Source organism: Colossoma macropomum, unplaced genomic scaffold, assembly GCF_904425465.1.
Source record: "Colossoma macropomum unplaced genomic scaffold, Colossoma_macropomum, whole genome shotgun sequence".
NCBI lineage: Eukaryota > Metazoa > Chordata > Actinopteri > Characiformes > Serrasalmidae > Colossoma > Colossoma macropomum.
In genome coordinates, this window is record NW_023494795.1 from 12,361,798 (window position 1) to 12,381,842 (window position 20,045).

Consider the following 20,045-nt stretch of genomic DNA (forward strand, 5'->3'; position numbering starts at 1 on the left):
CTTTTTCAAGTGACAAAAGACACAAGGCAGTACACACAACAAAAAACTTTTGACTAAATTCAAATCACAATAAAGCATCTCCTCTTCTACTTACAGGCAAACTGAAATTTTAGAATCTGCACTTTCAGTATAATTTCTCTGCTTTTTTTCAGTGAGCTATGACTGAAAAATCATTATCAACAGATTATACTATGCTTTTACCAAAGCTGTGACTTCTAAGGGTCAAAGCAAAGCACAATAAATCATATCTCATATTTTCTAGAACTCAACTGCAGCAACTACAGTGATGACATAATAGTGACATAATCATATTTGCACTTTCTCAGCTGTGCTAATGACTCAACTCAGTGGTCACCACTTCAGACCAACACCACAGGGATCAAAGTGGATACACACATCAACCAGGACAACCAGCTGGAGAGTGAGGTGATCTTCGGCCATCTGGAGAACACGCTGGCCATCCGTTGCCTGGCCCGCAATGACATGGCTGCTGTCTCCCGGGAGGTCAAACTAGTGTCCAGCGGTGAGAACATCTCTCTGGCTCTCATGTCATGAAACATTCATTATACATTATTAACAACTCTCTCAACTCTCTTCACGACTCAAGCCAAGGACTTATGGATTTAGCTAAAACATGTTTTTAATTGTGTGCCATGAGCATCATGACCAACCTCAGACATTGCAGATGAGTTTCACAATAATGCATCTCATTAGAGGTTCAACAGTGTGTTTTAATAGATGGTTGCAGTCAGAATATGTAGCAACATAAACACAATGTGATATTTCATACATATCATGCAGCCCTAGTTATCGAAGTTAACCAAAATATTAAGCTACTGCCTCAATGCCCCCCTCTAAACATACACTTTCCATTGCTAGGGGGGTAATTTAGGAATAGCTTATCTGTGCAACTCCTCTTTAGTTTTTAATAGAGTGCAGTTATGCGTTGAGATCAGTAGAGCTTCACCTATAAATGACAGCCTTCCAGCCACAAGCATTAGCATTAACACCTTCTTCACTCTTCCTCACTGTTTTACATACACAGCCGCTCCATTTGTCACATCTTCACCCAATGCTCATCACGTACCTTTTGGTTCAGGTCCTGTGTGTGTTTGGTCGAGAGAAACTCGAGCCTACCGAAAGCTACTCTTCACTGATAGCCCTTACAGCTGTTAGCTTTATTCTGTCAGGCTCCTTCTGTCCTGTCAGGCTCTCCATGTAGTGAACCACTGATAGATTCCTCATGTGGCCTGATGCTGCACTTCTCAAAAGGAAATCCAAACGCCATATGCTTTGCTTGTTTATCCATGCAGTTGCTGTTGGCCATTTTTCAAATAGCTGAGTTACAAGGTAAATCATTTTACCCAGGTTGGTAAGAGGGTCACAACCAAAGACTGGAATGAGCAGCAAAAAGATTAAATTAATGTGGCTTATTAATATTAATTGAAGGAAGTAGCCTCAGGAGAAAAAAACGAAGTACAACCGACATCACAAAATGTTATACATTTCCAAAAGAGATCCCCACAACTTATGGAGTGTAGCTTTAATTGAATTACCATACAAGGTTGTATTCAGTCACAGTCAGTGGCCAAAAATATTATTATATCCACTAAAATAAATTGATTTTGCACACATTGTTTGTCAGACTTGCCTGCTATGGTTTACATTTCCATTTTAATGATATTTGTAAAAGTACATATACCTACAGCCTTTAAGTATCAGCCGGCAATGCTGCTAAAATATATCACAATACACTGCATTTAAAAACCATGAATCCAGTGAGTTTTATTCAACAGTTTTTTGCACTGCACTAAATCAAATTAAACAGGACTGATTAAGCTCTCTTTGTAATGAAACATGTAGCTGGTCAGTGTTCTTTAAGCACTGATTATATCCACAGTTTGCTCAGGAAAGCATATCGTGACATAATGTGACATAGTGTAGAACGGTAATAATAAATATTATCATATTGCCCACTCCTTCTATTACCTGTATCAGACAGGAATGTCAGAGGCTAATCTGGTGATGATGATGTGTTCAGGTCCGCACTCGGAGCTCACTGTGGCGGCTGCCGTTCTGGTGCTGTTGGTCATTGTCATCATCTCACTCATTGTGCTGGTCATTATCTGGAAACAGGTACTCACTCATTCATTCACTCACCCTGATTCTCTTTTATGGATTCTTAAGTTTACCATGCTTCCATTCAATTCACCCACTCACTCATTCTTCCTGTAGTTTGCTCTCATTTATTCATTCATTCTTGTTTACTCACTCACTCAAGCTCCCAACCTTTCTCAGTGTTTGTGGTGTATATGACACAATCTGCTTGATTCTGAAGAACCCAAATAAGGTTTTCTATTATTTTCACATGACTTTAACCTGTGCTCTCCCATTAGCTGGGTGCATTCTAGTATATGTAATGCAAATGTATTAATCAATGTCAAGTCAGACTGAAAAAAGTGCGAGAGTGTTATGAGAATCACATTGAAATGTATGCATAATTTCCACATTCAGTACATCAACACAAAAGTATGCAAACTGAAAGACAAAACTGTGTTGATGTTATATATCATCATCAACATGCATCTTATTACTGACTTTATTTTTCATTATCATTTAAGCACAATGGCTGTTCTTATTGTGTGAAATGTCATGATGAATAGAACAATTTAAATGCTCAAAAATTACTCAGAATAAAACTTCTTAACTTTACCTTACGTTAATAGTTCGGAGCATTTTTGCTCTCTCCTGTAAAGTTACTATTTTGGAGATTCCTGCTTTTTTGTGCACTGATGATATTTTATTCATTTGGGAATTATGTACAAATTTGAATCAAGTCAGTTCAATGCATTCCTTTTTACAGTCCAGTTAAGCAATTTTACTCAATGTGGTAATAACCTCTGCTCTGGAATGAGCTTAATGTCTGCCTTTCACTGTGTGTGTTGCAGAAGCCACGCTATGAAATCAGATGGCGGGTCATAGAGTCAGTGAGTCCAGATGGACACGAGTACATCTATGTGGACCCCATGCAGCTGCCCTACGACTCGCGCTGGGAGTTCCCACGTGACGGCCTCGTTCTGGGTGAGTCACACACACACACACATAACCATGGTCAAGCAGCCCTCCTTGCACTGTGGGCCTTTCCCTCAACAGTGTTTATGTTATGTTACGTTACAGCTGCTTGTGGTCATGTAATCAATTGGACTGTGGTCTTGTCCTTGGTTGTTTCCAATCAGATGTGGGCACTGCCTTGTGATACCAGCAGCGCCAAGATGTGGCATGTGTGTTGTGTGTCTAGCGGTCCCTGGGAGGATTAGGAGTGGTCGTGACTCAGTGATCAAAGAGTTTTTCTCTAACATAAAGCCATAGCAGTGAAGCTGAAAGACCACAGACGGCTCTCTTGGGTCGCCATACGTTAACCCCATTTGGCAACTGCGCCACAGAGGCTTTTTTCTGTAGAGCCATCCATTTAAAATGCAGGAAGGGGATCTGTGTCATTGGGTTTCAATAACCCAGTCGCAATTGCTGTACCAAAGATGAATTTAAGACGACCCAAAGGAGATGTGTTAGGTGGTCCGTGGACCAATGTTTGAGACATATTGTCCCTGTCAGAACGACACCAGATTAATAAGTTTACAGAAGAAGGAAAAAAGTTTTCTTAGCTTTTGTGTAAGTTAATGCAATAAGATTTTATTCCAAGTCATTTTCATGCATTTCTACTGCTGCGTTCATCGTGACATTTTGGCACATAGAGATAAAATGGAGATACAAGCTTTGGTTTTGACAGCAACGATATCTTCTTTTATGACTTAATAGGAGAAGCTAGAAAAAATCTGCTTAACTTTTAACTTTTTTTCACCCTTTGCTATAAAACGCAGTGTCACCTTGTTTTGGAGGTCTCTTTATACTCTCTATACTTTTTTTTCCATCAACAACCTTTATAGAATATACATGTATGATGGAAATGTGTATGATTTATAAAGCCAGAAGTGAACTGAATTTTTCTCAAGTCAAGCAAGTCAACATAAATAAATATAAAAGTGTCTTCTTCTTGCTAATTTTTAGTAGTTGTACATGATTTTTTAAAATCTAGAAAGCTACAGTGGTGCTGTTCATTTTATCTCAGCACAGCCGTCTTTGTGGAGAGATGTGAATTGTTTTCTCAGTATCCCTTCACCTTTCACCCCTCGTTGCTCACTAGCAGCTCAACACAGTCACAGCAATTCACAGCCAAGTGTCTTAGTTAATCTGATAATATTCATTAAAAAGTTGTGAGATGATTTCCATTCCACTGTGGAATGGCCACTAGGGGGCCTGCAGAGAGAAGTTGAAGTACATTAATATGAAGTTTTGGGTTCTAGGTTATTTTGGACCATCTTTATTAGTACATGCTTCATGAAATGTTTACACTTTTTAATTTAAAATGCAGCTGGTGTTTTTAAATGGTGTAAAAAAGTAAAAACCAATGTAAAAAGAAGTTACATATTTTTGATATAACAGTAAAAACATACTCGTCTACAGGACTTCATTCTGTGTTGTAGGGGTATTCATGTAATACGCATGTGTGTATGTGTTACAGGCCGTATCCTGGGTTCGGGCGCCTTTGGTAAGGTGGTGGAGGGCACCGCATATGGACTAAGTCGCTCTCAACCGGTCATGAAGGTGGCGGTGAAGATGCTCAAACGTGAGTCAATGGATCATCTGCACATAACAGCTCCGTATAGAAGAAACACAGTAAATTCACCCATACAGTATAAACTGTATGATCTGTCATCCTCAAACGATCTGACGTGGCTTATGCATGATTGGTTAATTGAGATGATATGATTTGATTGTTTCCTCAGCGACAGCACGCTCCAGTGAGAAGCAAGCGCTGATGTCAGAGCTGAAGATCATGACCCACCTGGGCCCTCACCTCAACATCGTCAATCTGCTGGGAGCATGCACCAAATCAGGTACACACCAAATCTGTACTAAGGAAGTGATTCTCCAAGATTTGAAAAATCTCTAATCTCATAAAGATTAGATTGTGGTAATTTAGGAAATGACTTATTGCATGGTACTTATTCTGTACGATTCAGAAAAATTCAGAAAAAAACACATGACTTTAGAAATTACATACACAGAAGTGAATAGGCAATAAAAACAATACATCAAGCTTTTATTTTGTTGTATGTTTGTTTGTTTGTTTGTTTTTGTTTTTGAAAATAGACTGTTTTGGCCAAAAATGAGTTCATACTTTATTGATTATTAACATAATTAGGTCGAATAGATTCTGACATGCCAAAATCAATGCAGGGTCACCACTTTAAATTGATCACAGTGGACTGATGCACATTACTACACCTCTTATTACATGTTATTCACATTGTGAACACACAAATTGTACATACCCAAGTGGGCAAATGTGTTGATTCAGATGTGGAGCTGTTATTGTGTTCAGGGCGGTGTCTCTTCTGGCCTCTGTGGCTGTGGTATTTTAACAGGCTGAGTTTATTGCTTTCTTCTGTCTGATTATATGCACTTTACAAGCCTCTGATAAGATTAGACTGTAGCCTAACAGCCTTCTCATCATCTCTCTCTCTCTCTCTCTCTCTCTCTCTCTCTCTCTCACTCTTTCAGGTCCTATCTACATAATCACTGAGTACTGTTTCTATGGAGACCTAGTGAACTATCTGCATAAGAACAGAGATGGCTTTTTGAGCCGGCACCCAGAAAAGGCCAAGAAAGACCTGGACATCTTTGGCATAAACCCAGCTGATGAGAGCAGTCGGAGGTCAGCAGCACACACACATATCTAGAGTTAACACATTTTCTTGAACGTGAGAGAAAACAAATGCATTTTTTTTTTTAATAAACAGATAATATGTTCAAAACAGAGACAGATACAGGTATAACACAGAATATACTGCAAAATGGTGCTAGCCAGATCTCTGTCTTGCTAACCAGAATTAAACATAGCCTTATTATCTTATTATTATTCCCGTATCATCTCCAAAATAAGGCTGATTCAAACAACTGGACTGAAATTCATTAAAGCCTGCAAAATGTTATGCAATGCATGTAGTAGGAAACACCAGCTTTTCAGACATTTACCTTTCTGTTGTTTGAACTAATGAATTAAACATGTCCAATTTATACTACATGGATATAACCAGCATAAGTTGCTAGCTCAGTCTGGTTGAGTGAACTAGTCGCTGAAAGAAATGTGCTTTTATTCTATAGATTTATTGACCACAGTATAATTTCAGTATAACATTTCCTTGTTAAAACATCCCAAGCATCATCAGTGACACACAGTCATTACAGATATTTCAAGCACTAAACCGATACACACACAGAAACAGTGCCAAGTATCTGTATCACCACGTTATTAGCTGTTCAAATGAAGCTGTGCTGCCTCTAAAAAAAGAAAACCTTTATTTCAGAAGGTACATGGCATTATGTGTGAGCTGAATAAGTGCTCTGGTGTCTTCTCTTAATCAAATTCCGCTTCCTTTTCAGTGAGAGAGAAGGGTGAGGGGGTTTGGGTTTCCTTCTAATTGGATGAGTGTAGGGGTACAATCATTTTTCAGAGGATGGTGAGATAGAGTGACTGCAAAGAGTGATACAGAGATGGATGTAGAGTGAGGATTTAGGGGAGCCAGGAGGAGAGAGACAGAATATAGGAGGAGGTGAGGGGGTGGAGAGAGGAAGAGAAAGAGAGGTAAAGAGTAGCGAAAGAGTATGAAATCATACTTTGCAGTGAAATCATGCTGATGTAACCTCAGCAGCCCCAACCACCTGCTGTAGACAAGCCTAAATTATAAATGGATTTGATCATTTCCGGGCAAAAGTGTACCACGGAGAATACAGTGCACCAGAGATGATCTCACATAGAGTTAGCACACAAGTTACTCCTTTACTGTTCCCCTTACATCAAAACATGTACATTAAAGGACCTATATTATACACTTTTCTTTTGTTTTACTTTTTAGTGTGAAGTCTTCCATTAATGTGGTTTTGTGCACCAAAAACCAAATAATTAATTTTATACTTCATTTTTACTTGACCATTTTTTAGCCTTAGAGTTAACACTGCTTTTGTTCATGTGCATTTAAGACTGACATATGTAAATGCATGCTGGTCTGATTGGCTAATAATGATATTGTTCCTAGTTTATGAGCTGAAATGTGCACTCCTTTTGCTGCAAAGTGAATGCCCAGAGCAAACTGCTATAGAATGGATAGTCATATGTAAATATATTTGTGGTTGTGATATTGCAAACATGATGAATCCCGAACTTTTGTTTTCATAGCTTAGTTTACTATATCAGTCTATATCAGGGTGGAGAACTGAGAGCTGGAATCCAGCACAAATAAGTGAGTTCCTTGCTCTAGCATATCACCTAAACCTGCTAATTAATTGATGAATTGAATCAGGTCTGCTTGAGCATGAAAATCACAAAACTGCAGGAATGAGTTCCCCACCCTGTAAAAATGTTTACATAATACATCGCTTATGGCATGGTACCTTTAATTTTTTTATTTTTTGTGCACAGATTTCAGTATTTTGGAAAAACAATGCTGTTGCAATGATGATCGATTATGTAGGAAGCACATAAACAGTGGATTGCGACATTAACGTTAATGTGTGCTTGTGTGCAGTTACGTGATCCTGTCCTTCGAGGAGAAAGGAGACTACATGGATATGAAGCAGGCAGACACTATGCAGTATGTCCCCATGCTGGAGAGGAGCGAAGCCTCCAAATACTCTCACCTGCAGAGAGATGATTACGATCACCCCCCCTCACACACACACACCAACGGTAAGAAACACACTCATACACCCTCTCACAAACACACACCTACATTACTTTGTAAATCGCAGAGACCACCCTTTGTTTATTTAATATTCAGTCAACACAGTTATTAAGTAAGTTAGTTATTTTTCAGGAGGCATTTCTGATGAGATTACATAATAAGATAATTCACCTGCATAAGGAGGGAAAAAGAGAAAATAAGACTCCTAATATTCTTGCAGACATGGTAGACCACCAAAACTGTCACCACCAGATAAACAGTGCCCAGAGCGTCTTTACATTTTCAGGGTTCATTTGGGTCCTGGCAAACCTAGAAAGTCAGGGAAAATAAACATGCTAAAATCCAGTACAGAATTGTCCTGATTATAAAAAACTAATAATAATAATAATAATAATAATAATAATAATAATAATAAAACAATAATAAAATCAAAAAACAGCCTAAAATTGGCTGGAAAGTAACAGCTATAAGGACTGGCTTCAACAAGGCAAAGCAAAATAAGCATATCGCTGTTGTCGGACCAAAACCTCGTATCTCCAAAATGGTAACTTTATAGGAGAAGGAAAAAAACTGTTTACTTTTAATGTAAGTCAAAGGAACCAGAATTTTTTACAAGTCATTTTGGGGACATTTCTTTTAGTCTATTCATCATGAAATTACATGGAATGTAAAGTGTAACAGGTATTTTTTAAATTAATCAAAAACTGAAAAATGTCAAAAATGGAGATACAAGGTTTTCTTCCGACAACAGTGATGTGGTGGGATGCCATTACCGCATGAACTGTAGAAATTTGACATTGGAAATATTAACAAGTCTGCGTCAAAAAGGCTTATGAAGAGGAGCAAACAGTGAAAACTGAAGAACAGCAAAGAAGTCAGCAGTTGAGAATTTTTTCCAACCACTTGTGGGAACATCACAGCTGATGACCACACCAGCGAGCTGTTCAGCTTCATGAACCAGTGGATTATCTACCAGTGGTAGTGCTATGAATGATGATAGGTCATATTTGCTTAGCACTGTAGTACTGCAGTTGTACTTATTGTCCAATTTGACTGGAAATTAAACAAAACAACGGAATAAAACAGAAGGACGGTCTCTGACATTTGCACAGTGCAGTACATATTGTGGCGGCTGCCACTTGCTCCATGTTGCAGAAGGGGACTTTAGAGGTGTGGTTGTTGTTATTGTTGCTGTTGTTGTTGTTTGTTGGGTTAAGGTGTTGGTGTGTGTTTATTGTATGTTATTCACAATGGAGTGAAGTTACATGGTCAGACGTAAACTTTTCCGTTATTCCGGCTGTATTTCAGTGGCCTTTTCTGCCTTGTTCAATAAAATAAGCATTTCTCTAGCAGAAATTCTCTGCCTCATCTATGCCACAATATACACCCATTTATGCCTCAATCGTGTGAGATATACTAAAACTGACACAACACTTTCAATTCTTCTGTTCTTTCCCCTTCAATGTTAGTTAGTTGTTTTGGAGTGTTTAGTCTTCTTCCTCTTTCCTTTTTTCTCTCTCCCTCACCCACTCTCTCCTCTGTTTTCCTCTGCTTCCTTCTCTGTGCTCACCCTGGTCAGTTTGGCTTACTTCTGTGTGGTTTGGCTGGGCATAACATCCTCTAAAGCACACACACACACACACACACACACACACACACACACCCATACTCTTACATACACACTGCTGTTTTGCCAGCGATAGTGGAGGGGTCCACCCTTGTCTCTGACTAAGTGGGGCATTGCACTCTGTGCACCCTGCACTTACAGAAGGTAATTGTAGCTCACGGGGCTTAATGCAGTCTTCCCCTTGCCATCACTAAGACATGTAAGAGCAGTCCTTTAAAAATACACTCACAGCTTATGTACATAAACAGAGCAACACGTGTTGTGCACACAACACACACACACACACACACACACACACACTCAGAGGTGCATTCTAGATGCTGGCAGTGCTAATTTAGGCTGTGTGTCTATGACCAACAGAGAGTGAGGTGGAGAAACTTCTGTCCGATGACACAGAGGGGCTGACCACGATGGATCTTCTTAGCTTCACCTATCAAGTGGCCAGAGGGATGGAGTTTCTAGCCTCCAAAAATGTGAGTCTGACCTTTCTCCCAACACCTTTCGTTGTTCACAATGTTAGCATTTTTAGCTGAAATATTCATTTAAAGAAATGCTTCAGCATTTTAACCCTAATCTCTATCTGCCACATCTATAGCACATAGTTTATTACATAATCTGGGGAAGGAGACCAAAGCACAACTTGCCATACAAAACGTTCTTCCCCATATTGCGTGCAATTACCACCAGGGAGGTCTCCAGTTCCCCAAAACGTATGAAGTGCAGCTTTAAGAGAGCCGTTAATAAAATTTGCATTTAACATCCATATGTGAACAAGAGGCCATCAGTCATGGAGTCAGTAATAGCAAAACACAGCACGCAAGCAGCTGGGCTTCACCCTAGAGCAATACATAGTCTGACGGGACAAACTAGCATTATGAAGATTAATTTTGACATCTCAAAATGCTTTTATAATAGATGACAATGAACTGGTACTGAAGCAGCTGCTCATTGACTTCTACTATAAGAGTGTTTTGAGTTCCTTAGAAAAACACTTTGAAATTATTATCCATAGAATTATTGTCTAGGCAGATAAAAATAGATTGAAATACTATGTAGTAGCCCTTCAAATGGCCCTCAAAATTAAATACTAGTTGGAAATATCAGCTTGTTGCATGTTGAACCCACACAACATCTTCACCATCCTCAATTGAGACTAAACAAAGAAACATGCATTTCTTCAAGTATATGCCTTTCCTAAGATTCTCTAAGTACTATGTATGCCCTGCTCAGAGTGTGGCTGCTGCTGCAGCCAGCGCTACAATCTTCTCTGTGTTTAAGAAAGTAGCCGCCATGTCTCCCAGCTGACCAGTCTAAATTGAGGGTTTACAGTGGCTTGAGCGCTAGCCTGGTTTGCGTGGGCTCAAGCCACTCTGAGAAAAGCCCAAGCACTCAAAATAGAGCAGGAGAGAGGAGGTTACTGTGTATTATTGCATGTTATTAAAACATGTTATTACAGGGGCATGGACCAGGTATTAATTAAGCATCAGGGGCTTTTAAATGCTGGTTCCATAGAGGGGGTCTAAGGTCAGTGAGCAGAACTGGATATTGTCAGACCACCCTGAAAGAGAAGGAGCTGTAGGATGAAGATAGATGGGTATAGATGGAAAAAGATATTAGAATGTCAGATGTTTTTCATTAGGTAGTAGAGAATGACAAGTAAAATAATGGGCGAAGAACTGAAGAAATGATTATAATCATGTAAATGAAACAGAGATTGAATGTAATGGATGTCTTTTCCACCCCTCTCTCGCTCTCTGCAGTGCGTGCACAGAGATCTGGCAGCACGTAATGTCCTGCTGTCCCAGGGTAAGATTGTGAAGATCTGTGACTTCGGACTGGCCAGAGACATCATGCACGACAACAACTATGTGTCCAAAGGAAGCGTGAGTACCTGTTTTTTCCCCTTTCAGCCATAGCAGATGGGGCACATGTGTGTCCATGTTGAGCTGTCTTTGTGTTGCCTTGTTTTCTATGACTATTTAAAAGCCGCACAATGTTGTCTTTATTAATATATTGCAATAGTTTCTGAGCGAGTGTGCGCACACATTTAGAACAGAATTAACTAAGGGCTTATCACTGATACAGTAACAATAACAATAAAGTATGGCTCTAAGCTCAGCTTTGTTAGATCATTTCCTTTACGTATAAAACTTAATGTGACATTAGCTCTTAAAAATCATGTTCTTTAAGGTAGAGAGTAGATTAAAGAAGTGGTTCCCTAATCAGAAGTCCACAATTGTTCCCTTATCACAAATGTAATCAATCATCCGGGTCATGGGTGGTGTCCAAAGCTTGCTTTTTATATAATATATATAGCTATGATTAATAGAAGTTTGTGTCACAGTCTTTTGGGAGACTAGTGTCTATTAGCCTTATCATATAGCTGCACTGCAAAACTGAAGGACCACATCTGGAAACCAAACAGATCTTGGGCAATCAACTATGTTAGCGATTACAGGAATATTGTGTAAATTTGATTATCCCTTTAAAAGGCAGAAAGAGACGCTTTAATGTACTTGTGAACTGTAGTTGGAGTATTTAAGATGTGTTTTGAGTAATGTTTCTCTTTCCTGCATTTCTGCGTATAGACTTTCCTGCCAGTGAAATGGATGGCCCCTGAGAGCATCTTCGATAACCTGTACACCTCTTTGAGTGACGTGTGGTCGTATGGAATCTTACTGTGGGAGATCTTCTCTCTGGGTACGTCAGGAGTTTTTGACTGTGTTCCAGAAAAACAGTCTGAGAAATGTTGTTTGTGTAATAACCGATCATTTAAAATATATATTTAATGTTTGATCTTGAATTTCCCGCAGGAGGTACTCCTTATCCTGGCATGGTTGTGGACTCCAGCTTCTATAACAAGATCAAGAGTGGCTACAGGATGGCTAAACCAGAGCACGCCTCCAACGATGTGTATGTTCAGCACAACAGCACATAACAGCTCATCTATTGTGTTCTCGTTGTGTAAAGTCTTATGAAAATATTGAACACTGCTGATCAAATTACGGTTTGTTGATTTTCTAAGTGAAAATGAGTTAACACACACTCTGCAGAGAGTAAACTTAAATATGACATTTTTCTGCAAATTTCAGTGCACAATTTCTATTTATCAGGAGAGTTTAATATTGGGTAAAAAAACAAACCTTGATGTTTTATTTTTTCCAATTAAAATGCAGCAAATAAACAGTAATTGTGCATTAAAATATGCAGAAGTGTGTTCTCTGTAGAGGATGTGGTAACTTATTTTCGCTTAGAAAATCAGCAAAACATGTAATTTTCCGAGGTTCGCCCAAACTTTTGCATACTTGATAATAACAATAATGATTAAAATCGCAGTATGGGCCTTTTCCTAAGTTAAATCAGTCAGTTGCCAATCTGGTTTTTGGAAACATACCAGGTTATGGCTATTACATTTGCACTCAGGCTAATACAATTAGATTACAGTACTTCATCTTCTCCCCCACAGTATCACTGGGAGAGCAGTCAAGTTTGTGTTTTCAGAGTGGCTGATAGAGCAATGTGGTTTTGTTTCCGTAGATATGAGCTGATGGTGAAGTGCTGGAACAATGAGCCAGAGAAGAGACCCTCCTTCCACAGCCTGAGTGAGAGTGTGACCACCCTGCTGCCTTCTGGATACAAGAGGGTAAACCTCAGAACTTTTACTTTATTACTGGTCTTCTTTTCTGGACCATTCTGTCTCTTCTGACTTTCATCATTTTGCCTTTTGTATTGGCCTCATCCTTTACATTCCACTGCCTCCCAGCCCAACACCAGGGGGCTTTTCACGCATGGTTGCTACCTTTTCAATAAGCCAGAACCAGACACTCCTCGGCCCCAAGATATGCATTTAATGTCAACATTCCACTAGACTCACCCCTAATGTCTCTTTCAGCTGCACTTTGTATTTAACCTTGTCGCTGTCAGCAGTGGCTTGTTCTTCAAACTTGTAGAGGTTTTAGTGAACTGAAAGTCGTTTATCAACCATACCTGAGATGAGAAGTTGTGGTGGTTATTTCTGTGATAAACTAATGATAGTTTAGCAGCTGTGGTGCAGACTTCTTCGGTTGTTTTTTTTTTGGTAGGAATTTTGACCAACATTACATTGTTGAGAATGCCAGTTCCATTTATGTCAGTCTGAAGTTTGGTGGGCTTTCACGGAAGAAGTGCCATCAAGTTTAATAGTGAGGGAGAAATGATGTATTCTGCACTTTGCAGATGTTGAATCGTTTGGATGTTTAGTAATCCACACCATGAAATGTCCTCATTTTGAAGGCATTTTATAAAGATTTCTTTCATGGTCATTTTTGAACTTTTTCATTTTATACAGACACTGTAACTTCTGGTAGCTCTCTTTATGATTAGCCCTTGCGTTAAGAAAGATGTCAATTGTGGTAAATGACACAATTGGCCAGTGGGAGGGGTGAAGTACAGAGAGTGATAAAAACTGACCAATGTGATTTTATTGGTTGTTTTTTTCCCCCACACAATTTGGAAGAACACTGCAGAACCCAGAACACCCAACGCCCGGACATATATCTTGAAAAGCGGACCTGTGGCGACCCTATTTATACCCATCTAGCAGATGTGGCTGCTCCAGAGCGTCTGTTCTATTGACAGTGCTTTGCTATGGAGATTATACAAGCTGTGGTAGAAGAAGATGCCCAGAAAAGATTTTTATTCAATGAAAAAAATATGTTTTTATATTATAAATAACATTACAGAGTTCTTGAGACTTGTTTCCACCCACAGCACTCACAGAAGCTCTGCTTCAGCCTCTGATGCTGTCTCTGTTTCCCTCTGTTCCCAAGCATCTAAGCCATGGGTTTGTATGCCCTGGTAAATAGTAATGCCCTTTACCCACATTCACAAGATAGCTTCCTGCTTCCTGTGGTTGTAATGCAGTGTATGAGGCTGAGCACACAGGCTACGTGTGCGTCCCTCATGCCTACAGTACCAAACCGCTAACACAGATTAGTGCACTACTGCTCCAGCTGGCTAACGCCCAGCAAGCCCGAATCTAGCCGCACTAATCACCCTGAGCTAACAGTTAGCGTCCGCCTGTTAGCCATAATGACATTATTAAACAGACACCACACATGGCACTTCAAAACTCTGTTTCCCAAAGCGTCACATGGCACAGGAGCTAACTAGCTCCTGTAATAGCTAGTCTAATAGCACCTTGGCTTGGGGTGTGGTGGGAAATGCGGTTCTTTATAGGTTTTCCAAGCCCTTGCGGAACCACAGAACGGTTGCAGAAATGGGGCAGAACGTTTGAGTGAGCCGTGTTTATGGCAGTGCTGAAGGGAATATAAGAGGAATATAAGTGCTTTTTGAAACCGCTAGAGATGATCGACTTTCCTTCTTGTTTCAATCATGCATTTTGAAAGACAGGAGTATATTTTAATGCTCCAGTGTCTTAATGACAGATGTCATTTTTACCCCTGAGAAGAGGGTTTGGAGAACCTGTCATTAGACCTCAAAAAGCAACCATGGCCTACACTTAATGAAACACCTTTCAGCCAGATTCATTACTCTTTTGCTTCACTTTATAAGAGAGTTGTCCTCAGAACACAGGTCTAAAACTTTCTAAAGCAAATGTCCGTCCTTCTCTTTGAACTGAGCATTTAGGTTTTTGAATTGACTGAAAATATATGGGTGATCAATTCTAATAGCAAGTGTATGTGTGTATGCAGAGCTACGAGCGCGTGAACAACAACTTCCTGAAGAGCGACCACCCAGCAGTGACGCGCATGCAGTGTGTACATGTGAGTGATGATGCTTACCTGGGCGTGGCCTATAAGAACCAAGGCAAGCTGAGGGAGCGTGAAAGCGGCTTTGATGAGCAGAGGCTGAGCTCGGACAGCGGCTACATCATCCCCCTGCCTGACCTCGACCCACTTTCCGACGAGGAGTACATCAAACGGAACCGTCACAGGTACGCAGCTCTGTCCCACCAATGTAGCATCAGTTACAAGTATAGTATGTACTATAGCATCGACCATAACTGTAAAACTTGTTTAAAGGTGAATTCTGATGATATTTCAATATTTCTGCAGAATTTAATCACTGAGATGTAAACAATGTAAAATTCCCATGATATGACACTGTTCATGATAGGAACCAGGGGTCATAATGTCTACAACACAACTATAGTCATTTACTTATTATAAAAAAAAAAAAAACAGTGAACCCACATGTGTCTTCTATATAGCTTTTATGTTTCATGTTGAAAATGGTAAAATAGTGGTAAATCAGAAAAAGTAGGTTTTTTCTTTGGGGACTATTTTGCCTTACAGCACCCTGCATGTACCTCTACACCTTTAATGTATTTTTTAAAGTACATTAAGTCAAAAGCTTACCTCAAAACTATCATAAAATCATGTTTCAAACTTTAAGCAGCATGATTGTAACCATTTCGTGTAGTTTACGCGAGGGAGCCTTGGTAGGTTTCTCTATAATGGAGCACTTCACATTAAACTACAGAGAACTTCTTTGTTTACATGATTGAACTTTCCAGAAATTTTGAAAGGTCAATGGAGTTGCCCTTCAGACTTATTTATATGGTTAAAACTGCCCTGTTATTTTAGTAGCATAAAACTAATCAACGTTTAAACATTTGAATATTGTAAAGGGACACAAATGCTCATGTAGACATTTTAAGTTTAAACTTGTGCTAAATTAACATGAGATGTTTTTAGAAGTTGTCAAAATATGGCATAATAAACATTTTCAATATTTTGCTTATTTATTTGATGTTATTTTTTTTTTTCATTTAAAGGCTTAATGAAATTTAGTCCAGGCCAAACTTGTACTTTTACTTGTACCAGGCCTACTCTGCTGCTTTTATTAGTGAAGTTTTTGGGTGATTTCATGTTGATAACTAAGCAGTACGACCAGAACTCTAAACTAATGTGTGTCTATGTCTGTGTGTGCGTGTGTAGCTCCCAGACGTCTGAGGAGAGCGCTATAGAGACGGGTTCGAGCAGCTCCACATTGCCAAAGCGGGAGGGAGAGACTCTGGAGGACGTCACGCTGCTGGATGAGATGTGCCTGGACTCAGGAGACCTGGTGGAGGACAGTTTCCTGTGAGAGAGAGAGCATGGGACATAGAGACAGAGAGTAAGGGAGCGAGAGAGAGAGAGAGAGAGAGAGACCAAACGGAGCAGAAGGAAAAATCCAAGCATCGTCTCTAAATGCGCTCTCTCTTCATCCCAGACTTTCTCTGAACTCTTCCTCTCCCTGCTCCGTTCACCTGCTTATAGAAACTCCCAGAGAAAAACCACTTCACTGCCTGGACGTCCTGTGAAGTTCTTGTTGGTCAGCTTGTGTTACAGACAGCGCCCTCTACTGGGTTGGAGGACGGGCTGGTAAAGGACTGCCAACACTCAAACTACAGACTCATTTATGAGGTTTTCTGACAGACATCACTACATTTGGCCTTGACTCTAGGCATCTGAGACTGATGAGGAAACAGAATGGAGGAGTTTTCGGTTTTCTTGTCTCCTTTCAAAAGTATATCGATGTTTTTGTGTTTATAGGACTTTATCTTGATGGGCATTCTGAATAGCGAAATAAGCAGGAACGAACCAAACATCTGAGCGTATCAAAGACACTTTTGAAACTCCACAACCGCCTACCTTCCAAATAAATCCATCTGCGCTTCCAAGAACCACTACAAAACATCTAACCAAAAAAATTGTGCAAGATTGAGCAACTGTGTCACAGTTCACGTCTACTCTTTGAAAAAAATTCCATTGTTTTGCTCTTGCAAGCGAGCAGCTCGTCCATTGAAAAGCACAACATACATGGATACATACATAGTTCCTGTATCTGATCATATATTGTCGATGACTCAATAAGTGCAGCAATTTGAATTTTATTTTTTTACTTTTTAGTGAGTATAAATATGTATTATTTGTGAATATTTGGGGGGTTGGGAAAAGTTTTATGGTCCTAAATGAAGAAAACAGCAATAATGCTTTGACTTATAGGTCGCATGCACCTTTGTGACTTAACTAAAAGAGCATGATACCATCCCAGTGCTGACACGTCGCTAAACAAAGTTTTGACGAAATTGGAAAAATGATATGAAGTTCAAAACATTCTGTTCTTCTAAGAAAGGTGTCAGTCAGAGGCATTTTAAGACTCCAAAATTTATGCCAGTGTTTTAGTACACACAGGAACGTTTTAGCCTGTGACACTCTAGCGAGGACAAATCTACTTGTAGCTTGATACGAAGCATGAAAGTTACCTTTTACGATCATTTGTTGACAATAAGCTGGAATGTTTTGATGCTGTATGTAACATAATGTAAAATAGGCCAATTCATCTATATACTTTCAGAATTCTGAACCAAACAAAATATTACATCGACTGGTTTAGCTGTTGTATGCAAATGTGTTCTTCCAAAACTTTGAACCTGTACCACACTAACAGTAGTAATACTGTTGCTTAGAGATGCACTGCAGGTTTGTGGTATTCAGGTAACATTACCTGTATGCAAAAGATCAGCTGCTGTTTAGTCCCTGATGATGTTTATCAAACTGTGACAGAACTATGCCGGTTACTTTTTTGTCACTGTCATGAGTGAGAAAAACACCTCATAACGCAATTCAGGTTTTATTTTTTCACCATTTAGAATTGCTAGCTGCCCTTTACATTGGATGAACATTAAATCACAAATAGGCCACTAGAGACTGTGAAAAGCAACCCATTCAAGTCTTTATAAGTTATTTTAACAGATGTTAGAAAGTTTTGAAGATAGATGTTTTTCCTTCGACAGCAACGTAATTCTGTTTCAGTTTGAGCTTCTGAGTCCAGGTTCTTGTTCTTGTGAAGAAGGCAAAGAACAACTCCCACCTAATACAGTCCTTAAGGAACAACAGCCAGTCCATGTTTTGGCTCTGTTCTAATTCCTATGCATGTCTGATTCAAGTAATTAAAGGCTGATTGCCTAGCTCAGGTGTGTTGGAATAAAACAAAACAGTGAACTGGCTGAGGTTCCTCAAGGTTTGGATTGGGGACATGCAGTAGAAGAGTAGAGAACCAAACTAAGACCCCTGTTTGTTAGCCATGAGCACCAGGAAAGGCAGCCATATTGTAGCGGATTAGAGACACGTCTCCTGTTTCATGTGTTTAATGTCTTTGTCTTCATCTGCTCCTGTATGAGTCTGTTTTTACATTTATTTGATGGTCTTCCTTGAGTTTGACTTGATGTAGACGCTAGGCCAGAATTTCCACTATGGAAAGATTTGACATCTGTCAGAAATGCTTCCACAATCGTATAGTTTCACTTGGATTTGTATGATTCAACATGGATTCTCGTGGTTTAATATGGATCTACATAAAAGTTTATGTAAACTGCATCACAGGCATACAAACACTATTGAAAGTCATAGCGTCAAAAGGTACACACATGTAAAGCCGAGCCTAATCTGCATCTCACCTAATGTCCTGTACAGTAGTCTTGAAGCAGCGTAGAGAGACTCTATGTAGCTAGTTTGATGTTATACATCACTGTGCATAGTAAATGGGTTATCATTGTATAGCTTATCATCCAGCGACTTCACTGCCTCCCTTTGAGTGTGTATCCCTCCACTGTGATCTACTCTATGGGCACGATGAGAAACTATAAACTATTGCACTTTGTTACATCTTATCTGTTGTTGCTTTTATCTCTGTCGTTTTGTGTTTGTTTTGAGAGCGTCTGCGATGAGGGAAGTTGTTTTAAGAGTTTTATATTTGGCTGTAAAATGCATCCGGTTTGTGAAGAACAGTAGACTAAATGATTAACGGAAAGAGATGGAGAGCTGAATATAAGTATGAATTATACTCCATGGTACAGTAAGTATGTGTAATAATAGGTAGTTACTCCCAATACCAGATGTTATCCTCCTGTTTTATTATGCATTATGTACATTCAGATGATTTATATTTCAATAAATGAGATTTAATAATGTAACTTGTGGACTTTGTATTGTATCTTTGTATACACAGCTTTGTGTGTGTGTGTTTGTTTTTGTTTGCTTCAATTTTAATTGTTTATTTAGAGAGCACTTCATACATGTAGCGGCTCAAAGTGCTTTACAATGAAACAGTAAGTTTAAAGAGGCAAAACCACAAAAAAAGCTAAAAACAAATGTTATAAAATTAGGTAAAATAACATAATTCAAACAAACAAAAACAAAACCAAACATTCCATGCCAACTCACCTCAGGCCTGGCCAGTCACTTCATAGATCTGCATGAAAAAAAAGCAAAAACTTTAATTTAATTAGCTCAGTAGTTTTAGTTATGAACTCTAAAGTTCACCCTATTTGGGTCTAAATTGTATCTTAAAGCTGTGCTAAGTAAGATTTGGGGATTTGGAGACCTCTCTGGTGGAAATGAGTAATTACATGCAAAGGTGTGGAAGAACATTTTGTAGTGTCTGATATTTGCACGGTCATTAATAGAGTATTTAAAGATAACTGGTGAAAAACATATTTTCCGAGGATGTAGTTGTGTTATCTACTATCATCATCGTATCTTCATCAGTATCGTGTTGAATTCACATTTGAGGCCTAAATATCGAACCGTGCCTTCTTTCAGAGCCTGTGCATGTGATATTAATGTATA

The 20,045-nt window shown here is 39.2% G+C and overlaps 1 protein-coding gene across 1 annotated transcript in view; it reads left to right on the forward strand.

Moving 5' to 3' along the window:
* pdgfra (platelet-derived growth factor receptor, alpha polypeptide) overlaps positions 1–19,390 on the forward strand; it is a 37,811-nt gene extending 18,421 nt beyond the window's left edge. The window contains exons 16-29 of the mRNA XM_036581472.1: positions 327–523; positions 2,042–2,136; positions 2,949–3,081; positions 4,580–4,684; positions 4,845–4,955; positions 5,623–5,776; positions 7,647–7,807; positions 9,790–9,902; positions 11,190–11,312; positions 12,018–12,129; positions 12,243–12,342; positions 12,967–13,072; positions 15,123–15,364; positions 16,371–19,390. Coding sequence (XP_036437365.1) covers positions 327–523; positions 2,042–2,136; positions 2,949–3,081; positions 4,580–4,684; positions 4,845–4,955; positions 5,623–5,776; positions 7,647–7,807; positions 9,790–9,902; positions 11,190–11,312; positions 12,018–12,129; positions 12,243–12,342; positions 12,967–13,072; positions 15,123–15,364; positions 16,371–16,518 — 1,900 coding nt within the window. The 3' untranslated portion in view covers positions 16,519–19,390. The remainder of the gene's footprint in view (positions 1–326; positions 524–2,041; positions 2,137–2,948; positions 3,082–4,579; positions 4,685–4,844; positions 4,956–5,622; positions 5,777–7,646; positions 7,808–9,789; positions 9,903–11,189; positions 11,313–12,017; positions 12,130–12,242; positions 12,343–12,966; positions 13,073–15,122; positions 15,365–16,370) is intronic.
* Positions 19,391–20,045: the final 655 nt, after the last annotated feature.